Source organism: Eptatretus burgeri, chromosome 3 (genome assembly GCF_056783735.1).
Source record: "Eptatretus burgeri isolate ZD-2024b chromosome 3, Ebu_testis_v1, whole genome shotgun sequence".
NCBI classification, from domain to species: Eukaryota; Metazoa; Chordata; class Myxini; order Myxiniformes; family Myxinidae; genus Eptatretus; species Eptatretus burgeri.
The window spans coordinates 71,325,126-71,349,119 of record NC_140963.1 but is presented as its reverse complement, the minus strand read 5'-3'; the positions used below and the strand labels follow the sequence as shown (position 1 = coordinate 71,349,119).

The 23,994-nt window shown below is 46.7% G+C and overlaps 1 protein-coding gene across 4 annotated transcripts in view; it reads left to right on the top strand.

Annotated features, from left to right (window-relative positions):
* Window positions 1–23,994, top strand: part of LOC147030159 (complement C3-like) — a 741,443-nt gene that overhangs the window by 523,249 nt on the left and 194,200 nt on the right. For all 4 annotated transcript variants that reach the window (XM_085873916.1, XM_085873917.1, XM_085873918.1 and 1 more), the window contains 3 exons: window positions 10,717–10,782; window positions 19,913–20,000; window positions 20,400–20,502. In XM_085873916.1, the coding sequence (XP_085730042.1) occupies window positions 10,717–10,782; window positions 19,913–20,000; window positions 20,400–20,502 (257 nt within the window). The remainder of the gene's footprint in view (window positions 1–10,716; window positions 10,783–19,912; window positions 20,001–20,399; window positions 20,503–23,994) is intronic.

The following is a 23,994-nucleotide window of genomic DNA, read 5'->3' as shown; positions in this document are numbered from 1 at the left end:
AAGGAAGAATTGTTGGAAAAGTCAAGACAGTTCGAAGAACTACAAGGAGAAATGAGGAAAGTAGAGTGGAGTACCCATGAGTTGGAACAAGAGAAGAGCGAACTGAATGAAAGAATAGAGGAAGAGCAAATTAGTAACTCCCGGGATAGGGAGAACTTGGAAGAAGAATGGAAAACAAAGCTGGAAAAGGAAAAACAAACAAAAAAAAGCTGAAAAAGGAGGGACGGGAACACGATTTGGAATTGCAACAACTGAAGGAAGAGGTAAGATCAGGCAATCAGATAAGGGAGAGCCTGGAACAGGAGATAAAAAGAGGAGAGAAAAATCTGGAGAAAAGGAAGGAAGAATTGTTGGAAAAGTCCGAACAGCTTCGGGAATTAATGACCAGGGGAAATGAACTGGCATGTCAACTAGAAATTAGCAAGGGATACGGTAAGAGAATGGACGAAAGGAGGGAGGAAGCATGAGAAAGAGGTGTGGAGATGAGAGAGGATTTTTTTTAAAAGCTTCTGAGTTACAGAAACACCAAAACAGAGAGAGGAAATTACAAAACGAGCTGTGGATGTTAAGATTTAAGAATGAGATGGAAGAAAGAATAGTGAAAGAACAACGAATGAAGCAGGAAAGGGAAATCAACCAATTGAGGGAAACGACGAGATTGGAGAAGGAAGAACAAGAGAGACAGTGGGAGAGAAAACAAAACGAACATGAATTTGAAACTGACCAACTAAAGGAGAGAGCAAGGTTGGAGTACACGGAGATGGAAAAATTCCAGAAAGATAATGAACAACTGAAAAGGCTCAGAGAGGAAGAACGACTCGAATGGAAAAGAAAATGGAGCCAGGAAGTAGAACAGCACAATAATATGGGAGGTGTGACATCACCACAGGGAGTAATGTTGGTGGTGCGGGACTTGATTGACATTACTCGTCGGATGACACCACAATTAGAGCAAACCCTGGTGATTGAGACATTGAGGGAGCATACAGGGTTGTTGACGAATGAAACACATTTTGAGCAGGTCCAGCATGTGGAGCTGACAGCCTCAGAGGAGTGTGGTGAACCGATTATGAGCAACCTGCTGGAGAGAAGTCATAGAGTTTGGAGTGTCATAGAAAAGGGGTTGAATACTTATTGATGCAAGACATTTCAGCTTTTCATTTTTCATTAGTTTGCCGAAAATTCTAAAAACATGTTTTCACTTTGTCATTATGGGGTATTTTGTGTGGATCGGTGACAAAAATATATATTGTTACGGTATTCGCGCCCGCCGGCGTGCTGACGGCCACGTAACTCGAATCGCGGCACGTCGCCCACCGGACGGACAATCCAGTCGTGACCCTCTCGGACTAACGCCGGGAACCAGTCACGGGTGGACCTTTCGGTCTCACCGCGATCGAGCCAATCAGCCCCCGCGTGGGATAGGGTTGCTCGCCAAATTCGACCTACCTAAGTACCCACGCGGAGGGTAGACCGGGCGATCGCACCTCGCCGCAGGTCGACTTCGGACACGGGCCACTTAAGCGACCCGTTCCGTACTATCGGGATAACCGAGCGGTGTTATCGTCGACCTCGACGGTTCGATTAATTATCGGGCGTATTCAGCCCACTACCAACCCTTTACGTGAAGCAAGATGAGGATTCAATGAAAGAAATGACGAAGCGAAGCGGGAAACAGTTCAACACAAAGCACATTTATTCGCGCTGAACGGAAGCACACATATACAATTCCACCAAATGCACACAGAAAAGACACAATGTAATTTACACAAAAAGCAAATGTAAAAGCGAAAACACAATGCAGAGCTAATACCGACTACCGAGCACACGGCAACACTTACACAATTCTACTTCACAGACGGCGCCGACAACACATACCCAAAACCAAGGAAAAGAATACCCTCAAGGATGAGGCGGGCCTGAGGCCGAGACCGGGTCGCGCCTACCCGTCTGGTGATGAGACGCGGAGCGGCGATGGTGCCTCAACTCCGCGGGCCTCGCGGGCAGTGTCTGGTAGGGGGTGGGAAAGGGGCCCCCTTGGTCGCACTATCTCAGCGCGGGGGGAAACAGGAGGGGGTTGCTGATGCTCGGGGTATAGAGGATTTTTATTATCCCGCGACGAGCGTCTCCACCTCGGCCAGGTCGCGCTGTCGGCCTCCCTGGGGTGCAGCTCCCGACGCGAGCACCCCCTCGTCTGGTGTCGCTGCCTTTCCACAGCTCCGTCCCCTCCGTTCCGACTCCAACGCACACGACGACCAGCTCCTTCTTGCCAACTCCACCGCCCGCGAAGTCTTGACTCTCTGTTTCCGACTCTCCTACTCTCCTACTCTCCGCCTCTGGACTCCCTGGACTGACGAACACGGTCCTTTTATCAGCCCCGTAGCTTCGCCCTCTCATCTTTGACCCCCTCCCTTCGACCTTTCACCTCGCTCCCCATTGGCCCGAGAAAAAGTGGGCGTGAAGGCTTTTTGATCCATAAATTTGCATATATCGATCGCCCTGGGGCGGGGCCAGTCGCCGCTCGCTCACCGATTGGACGGCAAAAAGTGGGCGTGTGTCGTTTTTGATCCGTTTTTGAAGCACAAAATCCGTGATTTTGTACACGCTGTTCGGCGCGCGCCCTGCACGAGTCCAACACCGGTACCCACAGCGGGGCAAGAACGGTGGCGATGCGACGGTTGCGAGGTGTGATGCGAAGGTCGTGGCGGTTGTGGTGAAGCGGCGTTGTGGTTGGTGGTTGATGTTGTGGTTGTGGTGGTAATCATGGCGGTTGGTCCAAAATAAAGATAGCAAAAGAAAAACGGCTATCCTGAAGAGTCGCAGCACGCATAAATGACATGTATTCCCACTAGACAACGGGTTTGGGCCTAACTACACATGTACTTACCGAGATACCTCACCTAAGGGACCTGAATGGTGGTTTGCGAATTTGGTAACCACAACACTACCCCCTCCCCTTTTTACAGACTCGTCCCGAGTCGTCAAATTTTCGTGTGCCATCATGTGTAGTTTTCCCCTAGTACATTTTACCTACGGATCCCTGAGTGCGACATTCATGGTATTCGTGTCCCCAAAATAAATAACCTGAGGGCTGCGTAACTACCTAAACAAACTCACTCACACGGACGACTTAAATAAAATTGCCGGCGCTAAGACATACATGCCGGGGCGCACTCATATTTACAGTACATCTTAACCTTAACTTACAAATTTTACACTAAACCATGGCCCAGGATCATTGAACTCTGCAAAAGAAAAGCAGTTAGCAGGGAGCCAGGCTGCCCGCATGCAGTCTCTGGCTCAAAACAATGCAGGCGACAGGGAACGTGGCTGGCTGCTCACACGCAGTCCAAGGCCTTCCCTTTTGAACTGAACGCAGTGAACCACAACGGTGCATGGGCTGCACAAACGCAGTCTCCGTGCCAGCTCAAGTGGCACACGCAATGAGCACAACGAATGGATGGATGAACACAAACACGGTGCACGGGCCGCCACTGCAGGCCCGTGTTGTAGCTGCCAACAGGGCAGTTCTCGCAGCTTGCAAACTGTTGCCTTGCGGATCCTGGCGCACATGGAAATGAACAGGGGGGGCAAAGCAAAAATTGAACGGGGCTGGTGAACGTGGGCAGTGGGCATGGCATGGCAAAGGCAGCAGGCAAACACAGCCCGCAGAAGAAGGCTGCTGCAGGCAAACACAGCCGGCAGATGAACTGGCCGGCACAGGCCTTGACGCAAAACACGGCCAGCCGATGGCACAGGCCTTGCAGCACAGCAGCTGCAGACGATCCAGCCGGCACAGACCTTGCAGCAAAATAACAGCTGCCGATGAAGTTGGCCGGCACAGGCCTTGAAGAAAAACAGCCAGCCGATGAAGCTGGCCAGCCTTTGCCGTTCAGTGGAGGTTGGTGGAGGGGGTGCGGTGGTGCTGGCCACTCGGAAGGCGGGCTCGGACCTACCTACCTGTCTCCCTCCCAACCTATCGCCTTTGCCTGTCACTGTACATACCCACTCCCTTAATTTGTCAAACCCCAATTTAGCCCCAACTTATTTTTTTGTTGTTTTTATTTTTACTTCCCCACTATAAATCGTCCCCTAACCCCCTTTATCGTCCTTGTTCGGCTAACCTATCCTGTCACCTAGCCTACTCCCAACCCCTACGTTCCCTTCCCGGAGGGGAACAAGGGAGAGCTAACGTCCTGTGTCGAGGCCCAACGAAGCCTCAGAATGGCCTCCCCAGAGTTCGGCGATCTATAACCAAAGTGGGTCCAGCGGCCCACAACGACAGCGAGGGGATGGATGGTGCGGAGGGGTACACTTCCTAATCTACCCTATCCATTTAACTGTTAAACTACCCCGGGGCTTTCAACAAGCGCCTCTCGCTTAAAGTATTGGTTCTAACAACCCAGATTCCCGTCGCCTGTGTTGGTGTCCTCACAATTTCGGGCCTCGCCCCCCAATTTTCTCTCCGTGCCCTCACACGGTCTCCTGGCTAGGACACGTGGCTCCCTTTGGCAGGCACGACCCTCTGCCGAATCTCCCGCTATGGCACCCCCGGGCACTACACTGCCTCCGAGCCTACCAGCTCCCGAACACCGGGGAGTGCCCCCCATGGCACCTCCCCTGAAACGCACACGTGGCAGGCCGGCCTCCCGGGCCCCTTTCCGAGGGTCACCCGTGCCCACAACACTGCCCACGCGGCTAATGGCGCCCCGGGCCCCCGTACCAAGCAGGCGCACCCGTGCCCACTACTCTATCCCGGCCCCCCATGGGCCCATGGCCTACCGCGGCCGACTAGCCTGGTGCCCGGGGTACCCACTCAGCGATACTCACCTTTCGCAGCCACGCTCCCAAGCCCGTCAACAGGGCTCCTGCACCCCTCCAAATGGGTCTCGAGCCTACTTTCCCACCAACACCAAAACGACCTCCATTTTTCAATTTGACTAACCCAGCTAACTCACTTTACTCTGACCCCGGGGTCCCTTGGGCGGGAGTCACTCCTCCCCCCAATCACTCATCGCACCATGTATTCCCCATTCACTCCACACACACAGACCCGCTGGCCTCACTCACTCACCAAGCACATGCCTCACAACTCACCAACACACACACACCGCTGAACTCTGCCATCCTCCTAACTACCTCCCCTAACTAACTCGTGCTCCCACGTCGTCCCTTAAACTACAGCACGTTCCTTTTAACCTACGTAGCTAAACTACGTCCCCTCTACACATCCAATGTCTGTCTCTGTCTCCAAAATAATCCCATTTTATTTCCCAACCTAAATCTCGCTATCATCCCTCTACCTAATCCATTCCACGGACTCCATGAGGACTTACCCCTGCCCCATGAAGTCGGTCTAACTAAGCTAACCCTTCCCCCTAACTAGTTTCCATCCTGTGCCCAGGTCAAGGGGGTCTTCCCTCCTTGCCCAGGAATCCTGTGCACCCGAAAGTGAGGCTTGCTGTTTTTTTTTTTCCATGCGCAGCACCTGCGCGGCAACTCAGAGCTCGCGCACTTTGCACCTGCCCGTGACGTCATGCAGCTGCACGTGTTCCTCGTCCCTCCTTGGACGGTACCATCCGGCAGAGATACCCCTCCTGCCGGATTCCAACCCCACGTGCAGCCATGGCGTCACCGTGCGCATAAAAAAACACAAGCCCCACGTCTCGAGGGGTTCCCCACGCGAACACATGTGCTTTGCCCGTTGGAGCTTAACACACACGATCGCGTGGAGAACCCGTCCGGTCCAAATCCATTATCCTGCCTAAACTTTGTCCGTCCGCGGGATCGGCAAATCCACCGCGTGCGTTTCCGGACCGGGACTTCACTCTCGCAAGCGAGCACGTGGTGGTCTCGTGCGTTGCACAGCACGAACCGCGTGCTCACTGCTGGGTGAACCCGGCACGGTCCCCGAAACGACCACAGCCGCTACTCGGCTTTCGTTTCTCCCATGTCGCCGTCTCCGTCTCCATTCAACCCACGCACACCTGCGTGTTACGACGCACACAGTCCACTCCATCACATTCACACTGGGAGACGCGGCTGCGTGCTCCCGCATGCCAACCGACATCTCCCTTACATACCGCTCTCTCACACACACGGTCTCCCTTGCACACAGCGACCTTGCACACGGCCGTTCACTCACGCGTGCGGGGGCACTCACCCGCGGTGCCTCACTCGCACTCCGTGCCTCATCCACACACGCGGGGGCACTCAACCGCGGTGCCTCATCCACACTCCGTGCCTCATCCACACACGGCGTGCTGGGAAGCACGTACTCCGGCACCATCGCCACCACACCACTCACACACGGGGTCGCTTCCACACACGGGGACGCACTCACACCTTGCACCACACACACAGGGACAACCACACTGGGGATTTGTGTCCCCACAAGGGTCTCCGGGGCCTCTATACCCCCCAAGCTCTCCGTGCACCTGTCCACAGCACTCCTCCCCTCAACCTCGCAAAGCACGACCGAACTCACCTGGTCGTGACTCGCCTCAAGGGGGCATACTCCCTCCCCTCGTTCCTGGAGGAGGCCATCCAGGTGCTCGCACTGGGTCTCTACCCAGTCCGCGAGCTCACCCCCATTATCCTCCACTACCTCCGTGTGTGTGTGTGCGCGTCACTTACCCCGTCTTCATCGTGTTTATTGGTCTCTGCTTCTTTCTGGCGTCTTTCCCTTATCTTTATGTAGGTCAACCTTGCTTTCTCTTTAAGTCGCTCCCGTCCTTCCCTGTTTTTCACTCCTTGCTCTTTCACGATCTCCGCGTACCTCATCCTTGCTTTCCGTATTAATTGTTCTTTTCTCTCCCTCCCAATTACTTTCACCTCGTCTCTTGTCTCCCGAATTATTTTCTTACCCGCCTCTACCGCGGGCCTGTCAGCCGCTGCCCCCCCTTCCAGCTCGTTTGCTCCCACACGTGGAGTCGCCATTTTGAGCTCCCTGCTAACGGCCTTCATGCCCGCCTGCAGGCATCGGCCCATGTTCTGCGTCTCACCCCGTAGTTCTTTCATTTCTTTTTTCATTTGCTGTGTATTCACATCCATCGTCGTTTTCACTTCATTCATATTCGCATCCATTTTTTCGATCATTTTCGCATTCATCTTTTCGTTCATTGCCGCCAGCATGGCGCATAGCTGGGCCATGTCGGATGCACTCAGCTGGGCCGTTTCGGCAAGGGTTGGGGAAGGGTTTTGATGGAGAGGGGGGGGGGGAGGTGTCATACACTGCGGCCGCTGCCGCACCCATTTCGGGCTCTGGGTTCAGTTGGGCGAGTCCGTGTTCCTGCACAATCAACATTTCCTGCTCGGGGATTCCATCCTGGACCATGGATTCTACACATTCTACATCCATTTCTAATACCCCCGGCTCCCGCTCGCCTTGAGACGCCATCTTGCTTCTCTTAAAGGGTTAATTTGCTCGCTCGTAATTTGGAGGGAATCGGGGGTCGCTTCTCTCACCCCTGGACCGATTCCCGTGAATTTCGCTGGAGACAGGAGAGGCTGTTGTCCCGCTCTCCAATACCAGTGCCGCGAGGAGGGCGATGAATTTGTATCGCACGACCTGACACCAGTGTTGCGGATTCGCGCCCGCCGGCGTGCTGACGGCCACGTAACTCGACCGCGGCACGCCGCCCACCGGACGGACAATCCAGTCGTGACCCCTCTCGGACTAACGCCGGGAACCAGTCACGGGTGGACCTTTCGGTCTCACCGCGATCGAGCCAATCAGCCCCGCGTGGGATAGGGTTGCTCGCCAAATTCGACCTACCTAAGTACCCACGCGGAGGGTAGACCGGGCGATCGCACCTCGCCGCAGGTCGACTTCGGACACGGGCCACTTAAGCGACCCGTTCCGTACTATCGGGATAACCGAGCGGTGTTATCGTCGACCTCGACGGTTCGATTAATTATCGGGCGTATTCAGCCCACTACCAACCCTTTACGTGAAGCAAGATGAGGATTCAATGAAAGAAATGACGGTTTAAGCGGGAAACAGTTCAACACAAAGCACATTTATTCGCGCTGAACGGAAGCACACATATACAATTCCACCAAATGCACACAGAAAAGACACAATGTAATTTACACAAAAAGCAAATGTAAAAGCGAAAACACAATGCAGAGCTAATACCGACTACCGAGCACACGGCAACACTTATACAATTCTACTTCACAGACGGCGTCGACAACACATACCCAAAACCAAGGAAAAGAATACCCTCAAGGATGAGGCGGGCCTGAGGCCGAGACCGGGTCGCGCCTACCCGTCTGGTGATGAGACGCGGAGCGGCGATGGTGCCTCAACTCCGCGGGCATCGCGGGCAGTGTCTGGTAGGGGGTGGGAAAGGGGCCCCCTTGGTCGCACTATCTCAGCGCGGGGGGAAACAGGAGGGGGTTGCTGATGCTCGGGGTATAGAGGATTTTTATTATCCCGCGACGAGCCTCTCCACCTCGGCCAGGTCGCGCTGTCGGCCTCCCTGGGGTGCAGCTCCCGACGCGAGCACCCCCTCGTCTGGTGTCGCTGCCTTTCCACAGCTCCGTCCCCTCCGTTCCGACTCCAACGCACACGACGACCAGCTCCTTCTTGCCAACTCCACCGCCCGCGAAGTCTTGACTCTCTGTTTCCGACTCTCCTACTCTCCTACTCTCCGCCTCTGGACTCCCTGGACTGACGAACACGGTCCTTTTATCAGCCCCGTAGCTTCGCCCACTCATCTTTGACCCCCTCCCTTCGACCTTTCACCTCGCTCCCCATTGGCCCGAGAAAAAGTGGGCGTGAAGGCTTTTTGATCCATAAATTTGCATATATCGATCGCTCTGGGGCGGGCCAGTACGCCCCTCGCTCACCGATTGGACGGCAAAAAGTGGGCGTGTGTCGTTTTTGATCCGTTTTTGAAGCACAAAATCCGTGATTTTGTACACGCTGTTCGGCGCGCGCCCTGCACGAGTCCAACACCGGTACCCACAGCGGGGCAAGAACGGTGGCGATGCGACGGTTGCGAGGTGTGACGGGAAGGTCGTGGCGGTTGTGGTGAAGCGGCGTTGTGGTTGGTGGTTGATGTTGTGGTTGTGGTGGTAATCATGGCGGTTGGTCCAAAATAAAGATAGCAAAAGAAAAACGGCTATCCTGAAGAGTCGCAGCACGCATAAATGACGTGTATTCCCACTAGACAACGGGTTTGGGCCTAACTACACATGTACTTACCGAGATACCTCACCTAAGGGACCTGAATGGTGGTTTGCGAATTTGGTAACCACAACAATATATAATCCCTTTTAAATTCATGCTGTAACACAACAAAATGTGACAAAAGTCGAGGGGTGTGAATACTTTCTCAAGGCACTGTTACTGAAGCACCCCTGGACATCTCGATAGCATGCAGTACATATATACAAAACACAGACAAAAAGATGGGTTTTTTTATTATTAAAGACTTCAAATATTAATCATGACTACTTTTGTTGTAATGAAAACGTACCTTGTTCAGTTTTCAACGCGTTTCCGCTTTTTTAAATGTACATGAACTCAGAGGTGATGTTGAGTGTACGAATATGGACGTGTATATTTCATACAGCTTTAAAGTGTACATGTCCATAACTTCATTAAAGTGTCGGTGCACGCAATAAATATCTTTCGGGAATTTTCCCTGCTTCCCGACTAATTAATTACGGACACAGGCATTTCATGACCGCACCAATTTTAATGTTTCTTGACGTCACATAATATGTGAATTACATGTCCATCCATCCATCCATTAGGACCATACTCTGTGCAGAGCGTTGGTGCCGCCGAAGCAGTCTCCTTGGCTATTGGGAACAATCCTGGACGGGTCGCCACTCCGACACAGTATACCAGCATGCTGGCACTCATTTTGCCGACCTCGGAAGGATGACAGGCAGAGTCAACCCCACCTGGTGTTAATTCAACAGCTGAGCGGGATTTGAACTCAGGACCCTAGGATCCCAAGCCCACTACCCTAACCATTAAGCCAACACCAGGCATAATTACATGTCCATCAGTTTGTTAATATGCCTTGAAAAATTGGACGAAAACCAAGTGTTTATCTTTTTTAAATGAAAGACCACGATTTTCTTTCCTCTGCATTATGACAATTACTGTACCTTCATTGGGCGATGTATATTAGACCGCTGCTGTGATTGCTGCAAGCAACACATGCATTACCTCATTTGAGTTGCAATAAAAATGTGCGTTTGTTTCCTCAAAACGGTACTTTTATTTAATGATAGAAGATGCATTGTTCAGTCTTCAAATGTACATCAGAAGCAGCTATTAACCCTCAGAGGTATGCAAAGCGAAAAAAGATGGTGTTGATTTCTGGGTGGCTGGAGGGAAAGGCATGGCCTGGCTAACAGGCGGTGCTTGTGACGCTGAGGGAGAGAGGGGAAGGTGTCTTGTTGAATGGGCAGCACTTATGACCCACAGACCCAAAATCAGCTTTATATATCAAGAAGATATAAGTATATATTGCTCGTAAACGCATAGCAAGAGTTGAAAAGACCCTTCCCACACCATTTTGCTCAAGACTGTGTAAGGTAGGGTGTGCAATGAACTCTATAGTTTTATTGGCAATGTGTAACAAGAAGCCTTGATGTACAGCTCTTGCTTTGAGTCACCATGCCCTAATCACACCGAAACATGAATTACTGAGTACAGTATTTTGATTTTATATACTTTTTGTTTCTTAGATTCCTCTTGGTGGGAACCTCATTGTTACAGTGGGTCACCATGGAAATGGTCTTGGAACCCTCTCGGTATGAAAAATGAATTATTCATTATTATTATTTTTTTTTACTCTTGCAGTTCAATTAGTGTAACCTGTTATCAAGTGTAACATTTTAACATGTTATTGGTTACCAAGTGTAACATGTGCCTGTCATTAACTAGAACATGACAGATATCTTGACTCCCTCCATAATGCTGGTATTCTTAATGTTACTTCCGAGACTTCAATTTGGCTTAAAATCATGCAATTGATGTTTACTATTTTGATAGCATTATGTGAGCTTGCTTAGCATGCTTTAAGTAGACTTTTTTTTTTGCACAACACATCCATAAAAGTGGTTTACATTCAGATGAACCATGTTAGTTGCCACAGTGCCTTCAGATAGTTCTCACACCCCTTAACTTATTCACATTTTGTTGTTTCAGTCTGAATTTAAAATGGATTATATTTAAATATTTTGTCACCAATCTGTACAAAATACCCCATAATGACAAAGTGAAAGCATGTTTTTAGAAATGTTTACAAATTTATTGTAAATGAAATACAGAACTATCTAATTCACATAAGTATTCAGCCCCCTGAGTCAATACTTTGTATAAACACCTTTGGCAGTGATTACAGCTTCAAGTCTTCTTGGGTATGTCTGCATCAGCTTTGCACATCTGGATTTGGGGATTTTCTCCCATTCTTCCTTACAGATATGCTCAAGCTCTGTCATGTTGGCGAGGGAGCATCAACAAACAGTAATCTTCAAGTCTTTCCACAGACTCTCAATGGGATTCAAGTCTGGGCTTTGGGTGGGCTACTCAAGGACTTTCATGTTCTTGATCTCAAGCCATTCCAGTGTTGCTTTGGCTTTATGCTTTGGGTTATTGTCCTGTTGGAACATAAATCTTTGTCACAGTCCAAAGTCTTTTATACTCTGAAGCAGGTTCTCCTCAAGGATTTGCCTGTATTTGGCTCCATTCATTGTTCCCTCTGTCCTTACAAGTCTCCCAGCCCCTGCTGCTGAAAAGCATCCCCATAGCATAATTCTGCTACCATCATGCATCATGGTAGGCATGGTGTTAGATGGATGATGAGTTGTGCTCAGTTTCCGCCAGACGTAGCACTTTGCATTCAAGCCGAAGAGTTCAATTTTCGTTTCATCAGACCACAGAATATTTTGCCTCATGCGCTGAGTGGTTCACCTGCCCTTTTGCTAACTCCAGACATGTTGTCATGTGCCTTTTTCTCAGGAGTAGCTTCCATCTGGCCACTCTCCCATAATAGTAGAGTAAATTTGTGGTTTGACCCCAAAAAAATTGATACAAAAGGTTTTTCAACGGTTTTGGGTAGGTTTTGACCTCCAAAATAACATACTAAAAATCTACTCAAATCCACCTTCCGGAAAGGGCCTATTTTCAAGATGGCGTCCAAAATGGCCGCCGTGGGCTTAAATTTCCATAGAATGTGCAATAGCTGGCCTACATTTGTGATTTTTGTGTCAATTTCTATGTTTTGGAGGTCAACGAATCCAATGAAACCATTTTCAAAGCTGATCAGTGATGGGAAAAACCTTAAATCCAAGAAGGCGTCCAAAATGGCCGCCATGGGCATAAAATTGCTACTAAATTGTCAATAAATACCGTGCATGTGTGATATATGTGTTGATTTATATGTGTTGGCGGTCAACAAATCCACTGATATCATTTTCAAAGTTGATCAGTGATGGAAAAGCCTTAAATTCAAGATGGCGTCCAAAATGGCCCCCCAAAATGGCCGCCATGGTCATAAATTTGCTACTAAATTGTCAATAAATGCTGTGCTTGTGTGATGTATGTGTCGATTTCTATGTTTTGGAGGTCAACAAATCACCTGATATCATTTTCAGATTTGACTAGTGATGGTAAGGCCTTAAATCCAAGATAGCGTCCAAAATGCCCCCCCCCCCCACCAAATGGCCACCATGGGCGTGTACTTGTTTTAAAACAGGCAATAAATGGACTACATTTGTAGTGTTTGTGTTTATTCCTATGTTTTGGAGGTCATGCCCAATCCTTCAAATAGTGTCTACCTGAAAAGTTGTCCCATGTGTAGTGATCAGAATTAATTGACCATCTTGTGCATAACATAAATAAAAATATGCTTTAGTAATTTAGAAAGTAATAAATTAATCGGCTCTCACAATGATCACCATTTCCTCTAGAACGTACTTTCAATTAAAATGCCTTCAAGTTAGGGTAAATCGAAAACGTCAATGAAAGTTCGTTCATTGAAGTAGCATTTACCATAGATAAACTCTGCTTCCTCTTCGTCCTCCAATACTGTCTTGTTGAAAGGATTTTTGCAGGTATCAAGTTGACAGGGTCCGCAGACGCTGTGGCATGGCAGACCGTATCCCTTACAGCTACAGCGACTTGTTCTACAGCCAGTTGTGCAGTTGCATCGGATCATCTTCAACAACTTTTCTGGAGCAGCGTCCTTGTCTGACATGACTGGAACTAGTTTATTGTCCTCCAGTTTCCAACCCCAGTCTGTTGCCTTCAAGTTTCTGTTCCTCCCCATCCAGACCATAATCTGATAGTATACTCTCAGAGAGTGAAACCTTGTTGAAGACGCTGTTGGTGGCAGACGTTCTGGGGTGACAAACGACTTAGCTGAAGCCAGTTTCTTCACAAAGACATTATATCGCAACTTGGTGAGGGAATCACAGGGATGTCCTCCAAATAATACTTTCATGGCATTGTTGCCGTTTTCCACGACCATGTCTCTTGTTTGGTTGGGGACAAGGAAGGTGTTTGCACAAGTCTTGATTGCTGAATCCCCCTTTGCCAGTTTCTGAAATGCTGACTTTTTTCCAATTCCAAATACTCGAGATGTCGTCACACCCAGTGAAGGCATGAAGGAAGAGAAGATGTGGGCATAGCTCTTCACCCAATGATACTTTCAGCTGGTTGATATTATGCACCTTCCAGTTCCTGGATGAATTGTCAGAACGAAAATACAGTTCTTTGCTGTCGACGCTAGCGTAATACAATAATAGCACCAACAGATCTGTATCTTCTCCAATCAGGGTAGTTGATTGTTGGTATGACGATGTCACTGCCGCTTTTACTATGTCTACATCGGCATCCCCTGGTGCATGAATTACGTTCAAGCCAATTTTCTTAATTTCCTCACTGATGAGGTTGATGAGCTGTTGCTTGTTGGAGCTCCTGGACAGGAACTCATCCTTTTTGCCAGAGAATTCTGTTCCAGCTGTGAAGCTGACTTCGGGATGAACAATATGGCCACGGCGCTTGTGTGTATTGTCCTTAATAGATGGTCCATCATCATAACCATCAAAAACGACTGTTGCTTTTCCATAGTGACGAATAGTGAAGTCAGCATACGACTTGGCTATCACGTTGAAACTGTCCGCGGCTGTCCATGACAAACGATGCAGCAAGGAGCCACCATCAAGAACATAGTGCTCAGTTTGGGGAACAGAGTCAGACACGGTATCATTTGACACTTTGGCAGAATGGTCTCTGATAGCTTGAACTAATTGAGGTTTGTCAGCCTTTCTGAAAATACCTATACCCTCAAACAGGGCAGGGGGAAATGGGCTCAGCTCATAGCCCATGACATCTTCCAACGAAATGTCTTCTGTTTTTGACACAACAAGAAATCTTTGAAAGAGTAGAGCAGGGTCAATTGCTCTGTCTGGACCAAGTTTGACTGAAGATACATCTCCAAGTGTTTTGGCTCTGTCTTTTCGTTTGAAGGAAGATGTGAAAGCGGGTTTATTGACCATACTTTCCATAATCTTCTCTCCAACAGACTTATGCTCGTGGACATTCACATCCGACGCGGCCACCACTCCAGTCACAACATTTCTTAGTGAGGGATCTGGAGAAAACGGAGAGCATTCACTGAGTTTTGAACTGATTTTGGCTAGGTCAGAAGCATCTCTTTCCATCCTTGCGCCACTAGATTCCTTGTGTTGTTCACTAGTCGTGTACAAAAGATCAGTGAATTCCTACATCGCACTGTTATATTCCGACGTGACCGGCATTGACATTGTCCATAGAGACCGTTGTTCTTCACCCATCCCACTTCCGCGTGTTAGGCCACCAGTGCTCTTCAGGGATCTCATCAAGGTCTGTTCGATGACAAGATCAGGGCTTAGACCCGCCCAGAACTTATTACTCCGTCGGATGACATGGAATCCATCTGCAAACTTGCAGAAGACATCTGGATGATTCTGTTCTAGCTCTGTCATTTCTTGAAGATACAAGTAAGAAGACTTCAGGTAGTTGTAATGGCCAGCTGCAGCAAATATTGGCAGACATTCAGTTACAGCATGTAGAAACATAGAAACATAGAAACATTACCTCCGAAACATAGAAATTGACACAAAAATTGCAAATATAGCCCAACTAGTGCCCATTCTATGGCAATTTAAGCCCATGGTGGCCATTTTGGACGCCATCTTGAAAATAGGCCCTTTCCGGTAGGTGGATTTGAGTAGATTTTTAGTATGTTATTTTGGAGGTCAAACCCTACCCAAAACCGTTAAAAAACCTTTTGTATCAATTTTTTGGGGGTAAGGCTATTTTTTGTTGTAGATTTACCCGACTATAAAGTCGAGATTTATGAAGTGCTGCAGAGATCGTTGTCCTTCCGGCAGGTTCTCCCATAACAGCCAAGGAACTTTGTAGTTCTGTCAGAGTGGTTATTGGGTTCTTGGTCACCAAGGTCCTTCTTGTCCAGTTGCTCAGTTTGGTTGGATGGCCAGCTCAAGGAAGAGTCTGGGTAGTTCCATATTCTTCCCATTTCCTAATGATGGAGCTCACTGTGTTCTTGGGAACTGTCAACACTCTAGAAATTGTTTTATATCCTTCCTCTGATCTACGCCTCCTGACAATTCTATCTTGGAGATCTACAGACAGTTCCTTGGACTTCATGGTCGAGTTTCTGCTCTGACATGCACTGTCAACTGTGGTACCTTGTATAGAAAGATGTTTCTTTCTCAATCATGTGCAATCAATTGAATTGGTCACAGGTGGACTCCAATCAAGTTGTAGAGATATCTCGGGGATGATAAATGGAAATTGGATGCACCCGAGCTCAATTTGGAGTATCATAGCAAAGGGGTTGAATACTTATTAACTGAAGACATTTCAGCTTTTCATTCTGAATTTATTTGTAAAAATTTCTCAAAAAAAAAAGAATTCCACTTTGACATTATGAGGTATTATGTGCAGATCAGTGACAAAAACATCTCAATTTAATCCTTTTTAACTTCAGGCTGTAACACAAGAAAATGTGAAAAGGTCAAGGGGTGTGAATACTTTCTGAAGACACTGTACATCCCAAGCTATAATATGTATCAGAAACCTGCAAACAAACAATAAACAGTGGAGAAATTACCTGTATGTATTTCAAAAGTGCCTCTTGTTAAAACAAGGGAGGGAGAAGGAAAACCAATCATTGGATATTGTGGAACTTTTTACAAGCATTTTTTTTACAATTGTGTTGCTTCAAGGTCAAATGATTTCTTCATGCCTCCACAGCCAAAGGCGTTTGAGGCATTACATTTTTGGGTTGTCCACCTGGCTGTGTGTCTGTTGGTGCACACATACATAGCAGATGCGATAACTGGTGAACTTCTGAAGGGATTACAACCTAACTTGGCAAAAGTATGAAGTATAATACAAAAATGAACTGGTTATATTTTGGGTCAAAAATCAAAGGTCATGTGACCTTCAATTGAAAATATTTGTAACTACAATAACTTGTGAACCACAGTAGGGATTTCAACCAGACTTGGAACTATTATGAACTGTGATATAAAGATTCACGGATTAAATTTTGGGTTCAACAGGTCAAATGTAACATGCCATTGGAAAAACATTTTTCAGATGATAACTCAAGTTGGAAGCATCTGATGACGTCTCTCTACTTAGCTATTATATGTATGTATATATATATATATATATATATATATATATATATATATATATATATATATATATATATATATATATATATATATATATATATATATATATATATATATATATATATATATATATATATATATATATATATAGACAATGGGGAGAACAAGTATTTGATACACTGCCGATTTTGCAGGTTTTCCCACTTACAAAGCATGTAGAGGTCTGTAATTTTTATCATAGGTACTTCAACTGTGAAAGACGGAATCTAAAACAAAAATCCCGAAAATCACATTGTATGATTTTAGAATAATTAATTTGCATTTTATTGCATGAAATAAGTATTTGATACATCAGAAAAACAGAACTTAAGATTTGGTACAGAAACCTTTGTTTGCAATTACAGAGATCAGACGTTTCCTGGAGTTCTTAACCAGGTTTGCACAGACTGCAGCAGGGATTTTGGCCCACTCCTCCATACAGATCTTCTCCAGATCCTTCAGGTTTCGGGGCTGTCGCTGGGCAACACAGACTTTCAGCTCCCTCCAAAGATTTTCTATTGGGTTCAGGTCTGGAGACTGGCAAGGCCACTCCAGGACCTTGAGATGCTTCTTACGGAGCCACTCCTTAGTTGCCCTGGCTGTGTGTTTCGGGTCGTTGTCATGCTGGAAGACCCAGCCACGCTCCATCTTCAATGCTCTTGTTGAGGGAAGGAGGTTGTTGGCCAAGATCTCACGATACATGGCCCCATCCATCCTCCCCTCAATACGGTGCAGTCGTCCTGTCCACTTTGCAGAAAAGTATCCCCAAAGAATGATGTTTCCACCTCCATGCTTCACGGTTGGGATGGTGTTCTTGGGGTTGTACTCATCCTTCTTCTTCCTCCAAACACGGCAAGTGGAGTTTAAACGAAAAAGCTCTATTTTGGTCTCATCAGACCACATGACCTTCTCCCATTCCTCCTCTGGATCATTCAGATGGTCATTGGCAAACTTCAGACGGGCCTGGACATGCGTTGGCTTGAGCAGAGGGACCTTGCGTGCACTGCAGGATTTTAATCCATGACGGCATAGTGTGTTACTTATGGTTTTCTTTGATACTGTGGTCCCAGCTCTCTTCAGGACATTGACCAGGTCCTGCCGTGTAGTTCTTGGCTGATCCCTCACCTTTCTCATGATCAATGAGGCTCCACGAGGTGAGATCTTGCATGGAGCCCCAGACCGAGGGAGATTGACTGTTATCTTGAACTTCTTCCATTTTCTAATAATTGCGCCAACAGTTGTTGCCTTCTCACCAAGCTGCTTGCCTATTATCCTGTAGCCCATCCCAGCCTTGTGCAAGTCTTCAATTTTGTCCCTGATGTCCTAAGACAGCTCTCTGGTCTTGCCCATTGTGGAGAGGTTGGAGTGTGATTGATTGAGTGTGGACAGCTGTCTTTTATGCAGATAACAAGTTCAAACAGGTGCATTTAATACAGGTAATGAGTGGAGAATGGGAGGGCTTCTTAAAGACAAAACTAACAGGTCTGTGAGAGCCGGAATTCTTACTGGTTGGTAGGTGGTGAAATACTTATTTCATGCAATAAAATGCAAATTAATTATTTAAAAATCATACAATGTGATTTTCAGGATTTTTGTTTTACATTCTGTCTTTCACAGTTGAAATGTACCTATGATAAAAATTACAGACCTCTACATGCTTTGTAAGTGGGAAAACCTGCAAAATCGGCAGTGTATCAAATATTTGTTCTCCCCAGTGTGTGTGTGTGTGTGTGTGTGTGTGCGTGCGTGCGTGCGTGCGTGCGTGCGTGCGTGCGTGCGTGCGTGCGTGTATGCCTGGTGTTGGCGCAGTGGTGATGGAGGTGGAAACATCCAAGGTAATGGAGGTGGAAACAAGAATATAAAATGCGAATCCGTGAATCACGAGGTACAGCATCATTAGCAAATACCACCCGTCACTTCACTGATGTGAATACTAACGGGGGGGGGGGGAAGAGAAAGAGCGGAGACAGAGACAGAGACAGAGAGAGAGTAAGGGAGAGAGAGAGAGGTAGGGGTAGTGAGGAGGGGTGGGGAAATATGAAGGGAAAGGGAGGAGGGGTGGGGGAGCAGAGAAGGGGGAGGAGAGCAATGCTTCACCACACATTGCTATACATTCTAGGGTGGAGTGGAAGCGAGAAGGATGGGGGAGTGAGGAGGGGAGGGGCAAGGGGGAGTGAGGAGGGCAAGGTTGTGTTCTGGACTCGTGCTTCTTAGGGGGACTTGAGGGGGAAAGGGGGGAGGGGTTTTCGACTTGTGTTTGGTAGTGGTACTTGAGGGAGGGGGTATTTGACTAGCATTTGGAAGGGGCACTTGAGGGCAAGTGGGAGGAGAGTTACCGAGTCTGTAACTAGACTACTTAAACTAGTCAGATTTAACTAAGAGAAAGGAACTCGCGCTTATATTTGTACTTCGTTTACTTTATCACCTAAACATTGTCTTGAATGTCATTTTGTAATTTTATTTTTAAAAACGACAACCGCTCTGATAAGAAACGTCAAATTCACCGCTGTCACCACTGTCAACGCCATGGCTTACAAACATCGAATAATACCACTCAACGTTGAGTAACAGTCATTGCAAATATTTAAGAAAAAAGACAAATAAACCGAAGGGAAAGGAATGGGCATGGTTAAACAGGGGTGTGTTCCAGTGCCAAGCAGCTTGTAGAGCGCTCGCCAAGTGGCTTAAGCATCCGAGCAAGCACCCAAACAAAACGGTTGATAAGAAACTGCTAGCTTGGGAAGTGATTGGCGTTGTACACAGTGATTTGTAGGTATGAAAATCAGCGATGAGTGATGTATACAGCGATTTGTAGGTGTGAAGCTTTATCATACAGAAACCATTTCAACCTCTTCCAAGGTAATGCATTTTTGAGAAGGCCAAAACAAAATGGTGGTTTAAGACTCTTTCAAGGTGAACATGGGCTGACCAAAAGTAAGCCTTTTTTGTTTTTTCATGATGAGAGCACCCCATTAATTATCTTCAAAGGGGGCGTTTAAATTTACCCAAATACCCAGTTTTCATCTATGCACTCCTTGGAGTTTCCTTGGTATGCATGCAAAGTTTTGGGCTGCTAGGTTGCATGGTTTTGGAGTTATGGTGGACACACACTGACATTTATTCTTATTATCGATTTTAATTCTTGCCTTAACAACTAAATGGTGCATAATAATGATGTTTTGTATGTCAGTTCCAAAGGTCCTACAATGCATTTGAAACTGGTCCAGAGGAGAAAGCATATAAGATGAGTGTGACAGTCAAAAAGAAGGAGGAGGAAGGTGAGGCTTGTCACAAATATTTGTATGACAGTGAAAATACGCCTGCAGTTTCTATAGCAACAAAAATTTTTTAATTTTTTTCATTCATTGTTTTTTTTAACCCACAAATTTAAGGCATGTATAAAGTAGTCCACTGTTCTACCAGATGCCTAGGGGCAGAATTTATTTAGTGAAAATGACATTCCATCATAATAAGCTGTGCAAGAGAATGCATTACATATATTTGAGGAAGTGAGTTGTTTGAGAGTGAATATGAGGATGTATATTTTTGGCTAAAAGGAGAATTATAATGTATATTAATCTGCATTATAATTGCTCAAGTTTCAAGCTCAACATTCAAATTTTGCTGTAGAGTTGCCTAATACAAGATGAGCACAAATTAGTGAGTGCTGTACCCAGGTTTTCCGATGGGTCGCATTGGTTGGTTCGATGCTCGACAGAGAGCAAAGCGGAGTGCGGGAGAAGCTTTCAATAACATCTACTCGATCACCCTCATTATCAGGCAAGCTCTTTTCAGTTATTATTTGCTATGCCAGAGGCGATAATCGCAAACTTCAACAACACGTTTTATTTTTGAAAAGGAATTCTGTAATCAGAAGCTTGCTTCTGATTCCCTTCGCGCATCTCACTGCACCGATCACGCGTCCCGCCACATATCCCACTGCCCCACTGCACCCCACCACACCCCCACTATGCATCCCACCGCTACTACTGTGTGTATCACTATCTGCACCAACTATTCATCGCACCACCCCCACCCCCACCTTTCCACACTTTCTGCCTCTCATGCAAACCACACGCTTCCCGACCACACATGCCTCCCATTGCCTTCACCCATGTTGCTCACTCCCACCCATGCTTCCCGACCATACATGCTTCCCACTAATTCCCCCTGTGCTTCCTAACTCCACCTCCCAACCGACAGTGTCGCCCCCCCCCACCCCACAATATTTTCTGCCCCCCTTCCCCCCTGTGCTTGCTCCCCCTTCCCACATTTTACGCCACCATCCCACTATGCTTCCTGCCACCTGGAGCCATACATGGAGAGTTGCAACAATGACGAATTAGAAGCTATTTTGTGTCCAATGTGTGTGGGATAGTGTGCATAATTGTATTTGTATTCTGACCCGATGAGAAGAATGTGTTCATACTTTTCCAGTTTTTTCGGTGAACTAGTGTGGATCGACTTGCTATGCTCGCCTCTCCACACGTCGTTGCAGAGATTGATGTCACAGATTTTGTGTTGGCATAATGTACACAAACATAATGCAAACATTCCTTTTCTACAAATTTATTTGAAATATTGGTGATATTATTGGTTCACGAAAAATATTTTCACAAAAAAAATAAGTGACCACTATATTCGTTATTGGTGTGTGTCTGTCTGTCTGTCTGTCCCGAGCATAGCTCCGTTGGTTTTGATCCAATCCTGATAAAATTTTAGTGGGAGGTTTATATCATGATCTAGTTGTGTTTTCCTGAGAATGGGCGTGGTGCGCCCATTATGGGCAGAGCCACGCCCCAAAAAACATTTGTTTTTAGGGGGTAGCCAATTTCAATTTGCATCTTCTCCGAGGGGTTTTGTCGAATCTGACAGGGGTTTCGGTATTTGGTTAGCCCAATGGCACCTGCATAGCCCCACGGAGCTCGATTTTTCATTTTCGTCCCAAGGTCAAGGTCACAAGGTCACGAACTTAGAAAATTGCGAATTTTGACATAAAAAAATTATCTTCTCCGAGGGGTTTGTCGAATCTGGTTGGCGTTTCGGTACTTGGTTCGCCCAATGGCACCTGCATAGCCCCACGGAGCTCGATTTTTCTTTTTTCCTTTTTGTCCCAAGGTCAAGGTCACACGGTCACAAACTTAGAAAATTGCGAATTGTGTTTTTAGGGGGTAGCCGATTTCAATTTGCATCTTCTCCGAGGGGATTTGTCGAATCTGGCAGGGGTTTCAGTATTTGGTTAGCCCAATGGCACCTGCATAGCCCCACGGAGCTTGATTTTTCATTTTCCTCCCAAGGTCAAGGTCACAAGGTCACGAACTTAGAAAATTGTGAATTTTGACATAAAAATCCATCCTCTCCGATGGGTTTGTCAAATCTGGCAGGGGTTTCAGTATTTGGTTATCCCAATGGTACCTGCATAGCCCCACGGAGCTCGTTTTTTTAATTATAATTTTTGTCCCAAGGTCAAGGTCACAATGTCACAAACTTGGAAAATTTCGAATTTTGACATAAAAATCATACGACCGCCCAAACTTTGAGAGCTAGGATGACAATATTTTTTAATGCATAATCTTGAGGTCATTCCCCACGTAAAGTCTTGAAACCATTTTGCTCTATCTCGAACACCTTGCCCGTGGCACCCCCTTCAAGTTTGTTTTTACGCTGATTTCATCAAAGTATGGATAATCCGAGGAGTGCGAAATACCATATAGCCTATATGACGTTATATTGTTCCTGGAATGTTCCAGAGGAAGTTTTGCACCAAAGGTCATAATCCTTGACCTTTGACCTTTAAAGTTCACAAGGGTCAAATTTTCATAGTTGTGGGAATCGAACCGGGTTTTCGACCTTCTTCGACAAACTAACTCCAATAAGCTATAGCACGTATCCTGTTTCCTTATTTTAATGTCCCCAACATTGTTTTGTGACCTTTAAAGGTTATGCAAAGGTCAAAATTTTTTAAGTTGTTGAACGAAACCGGGTTTTCGACATTTTGCTGAGAATAACCTGTCACTCGTACCACATCATGTTGATCATTTTTATAACTTCGTCAAACATGATCACATTGTCTCATCCTTGACTTCTGAAACAATCTACATCGTCAAATACCGCTCGTGAACCATCGTCGTCTTCAGACTTGTATTTATTTGAAATTTATTTGTGAAAGAAAGGTCCAAGTGGTCAAAGTGATCAAGGTTCTAAGCTCTCGAAACTGTCTGAAGGGTGTAAGGGGTCCAGAGGGTTTTAGGGGTGTTGTCGGTCCTCGCTCACTTTTGGATCTTCTAAGTCTTTTGGGTCCTCAGAAACTTTTGGGTGTTTTGGGTCTTTGGGGACTTTTGGATCTTCGGGGTCTTTGTGGTCTTTTGGGTCTTAAGTGACTTTTGGGTCTTTAGGGGTCTGAATTAACATATATATATATATATAGTCTTGAAGTCTTTGGGAATTAACATTAAAACAGGTTGTGATTAATAAGCATATAGCACAGATGCCAACCCTCCCGATTTCATCGGGAGGCTTCCGAAAATTCACCCAAACTCCCGCCCTTACGATCACTATCCTTATCCTCCCGAAATTGATATTTTTGCACTGTTCACTAATCAGAATGTACTAGTATGAGAATTGAATGAAAAGCATCGTCTGCTACGTATAGCATGTGGTAACTCCATAACGTTCGCTGCTACCAAATTGTACGTAAAAAATTGCAAATTCAAATGAGGAGCAGCGAAACATTGGGTCTGCATCTCGCTTATGCGATCATGCACTGAGATTTAGTGCATGCGGTATGTGTGCAATACAGTGCATGCGGTATGTATGCACAGTGTATATGCATGCGATACGCTCACTGCATGCAGCTGGGCCCCGTACCAGCCCGGCGGTCGCGACCACCGTGCGGTGTTTAACAGTCGCTAGAGTTCTACGAGTCGCGCTGCAGCTGTGGAACATCGACTTCGAAGTTACCGATGCTTCAAGCCCTCGATGTTGATTACGAAATGGCAGAAAAGAAGCTTACGAAGACCAAGAAATGGTCTCAGAAGTACAAGACCGAATACAGTCTCCAATACCCGTGTATTCGAAAGTCTGAAAGAGGAATTCATCATGCGTATTGTACAGTATGCAACGTTGATATTTCAGTTGAGCACGGAGGTCGCGATGATATTCGGAAGCACGTTGGAAGCAAACGGCACACAGACATTGCAAAGGAGAGATCTTCGAGCACGAGTACCGGTACACTTCTGAATTATTTCACCAAACAAGGGACAAGCGAGGAAG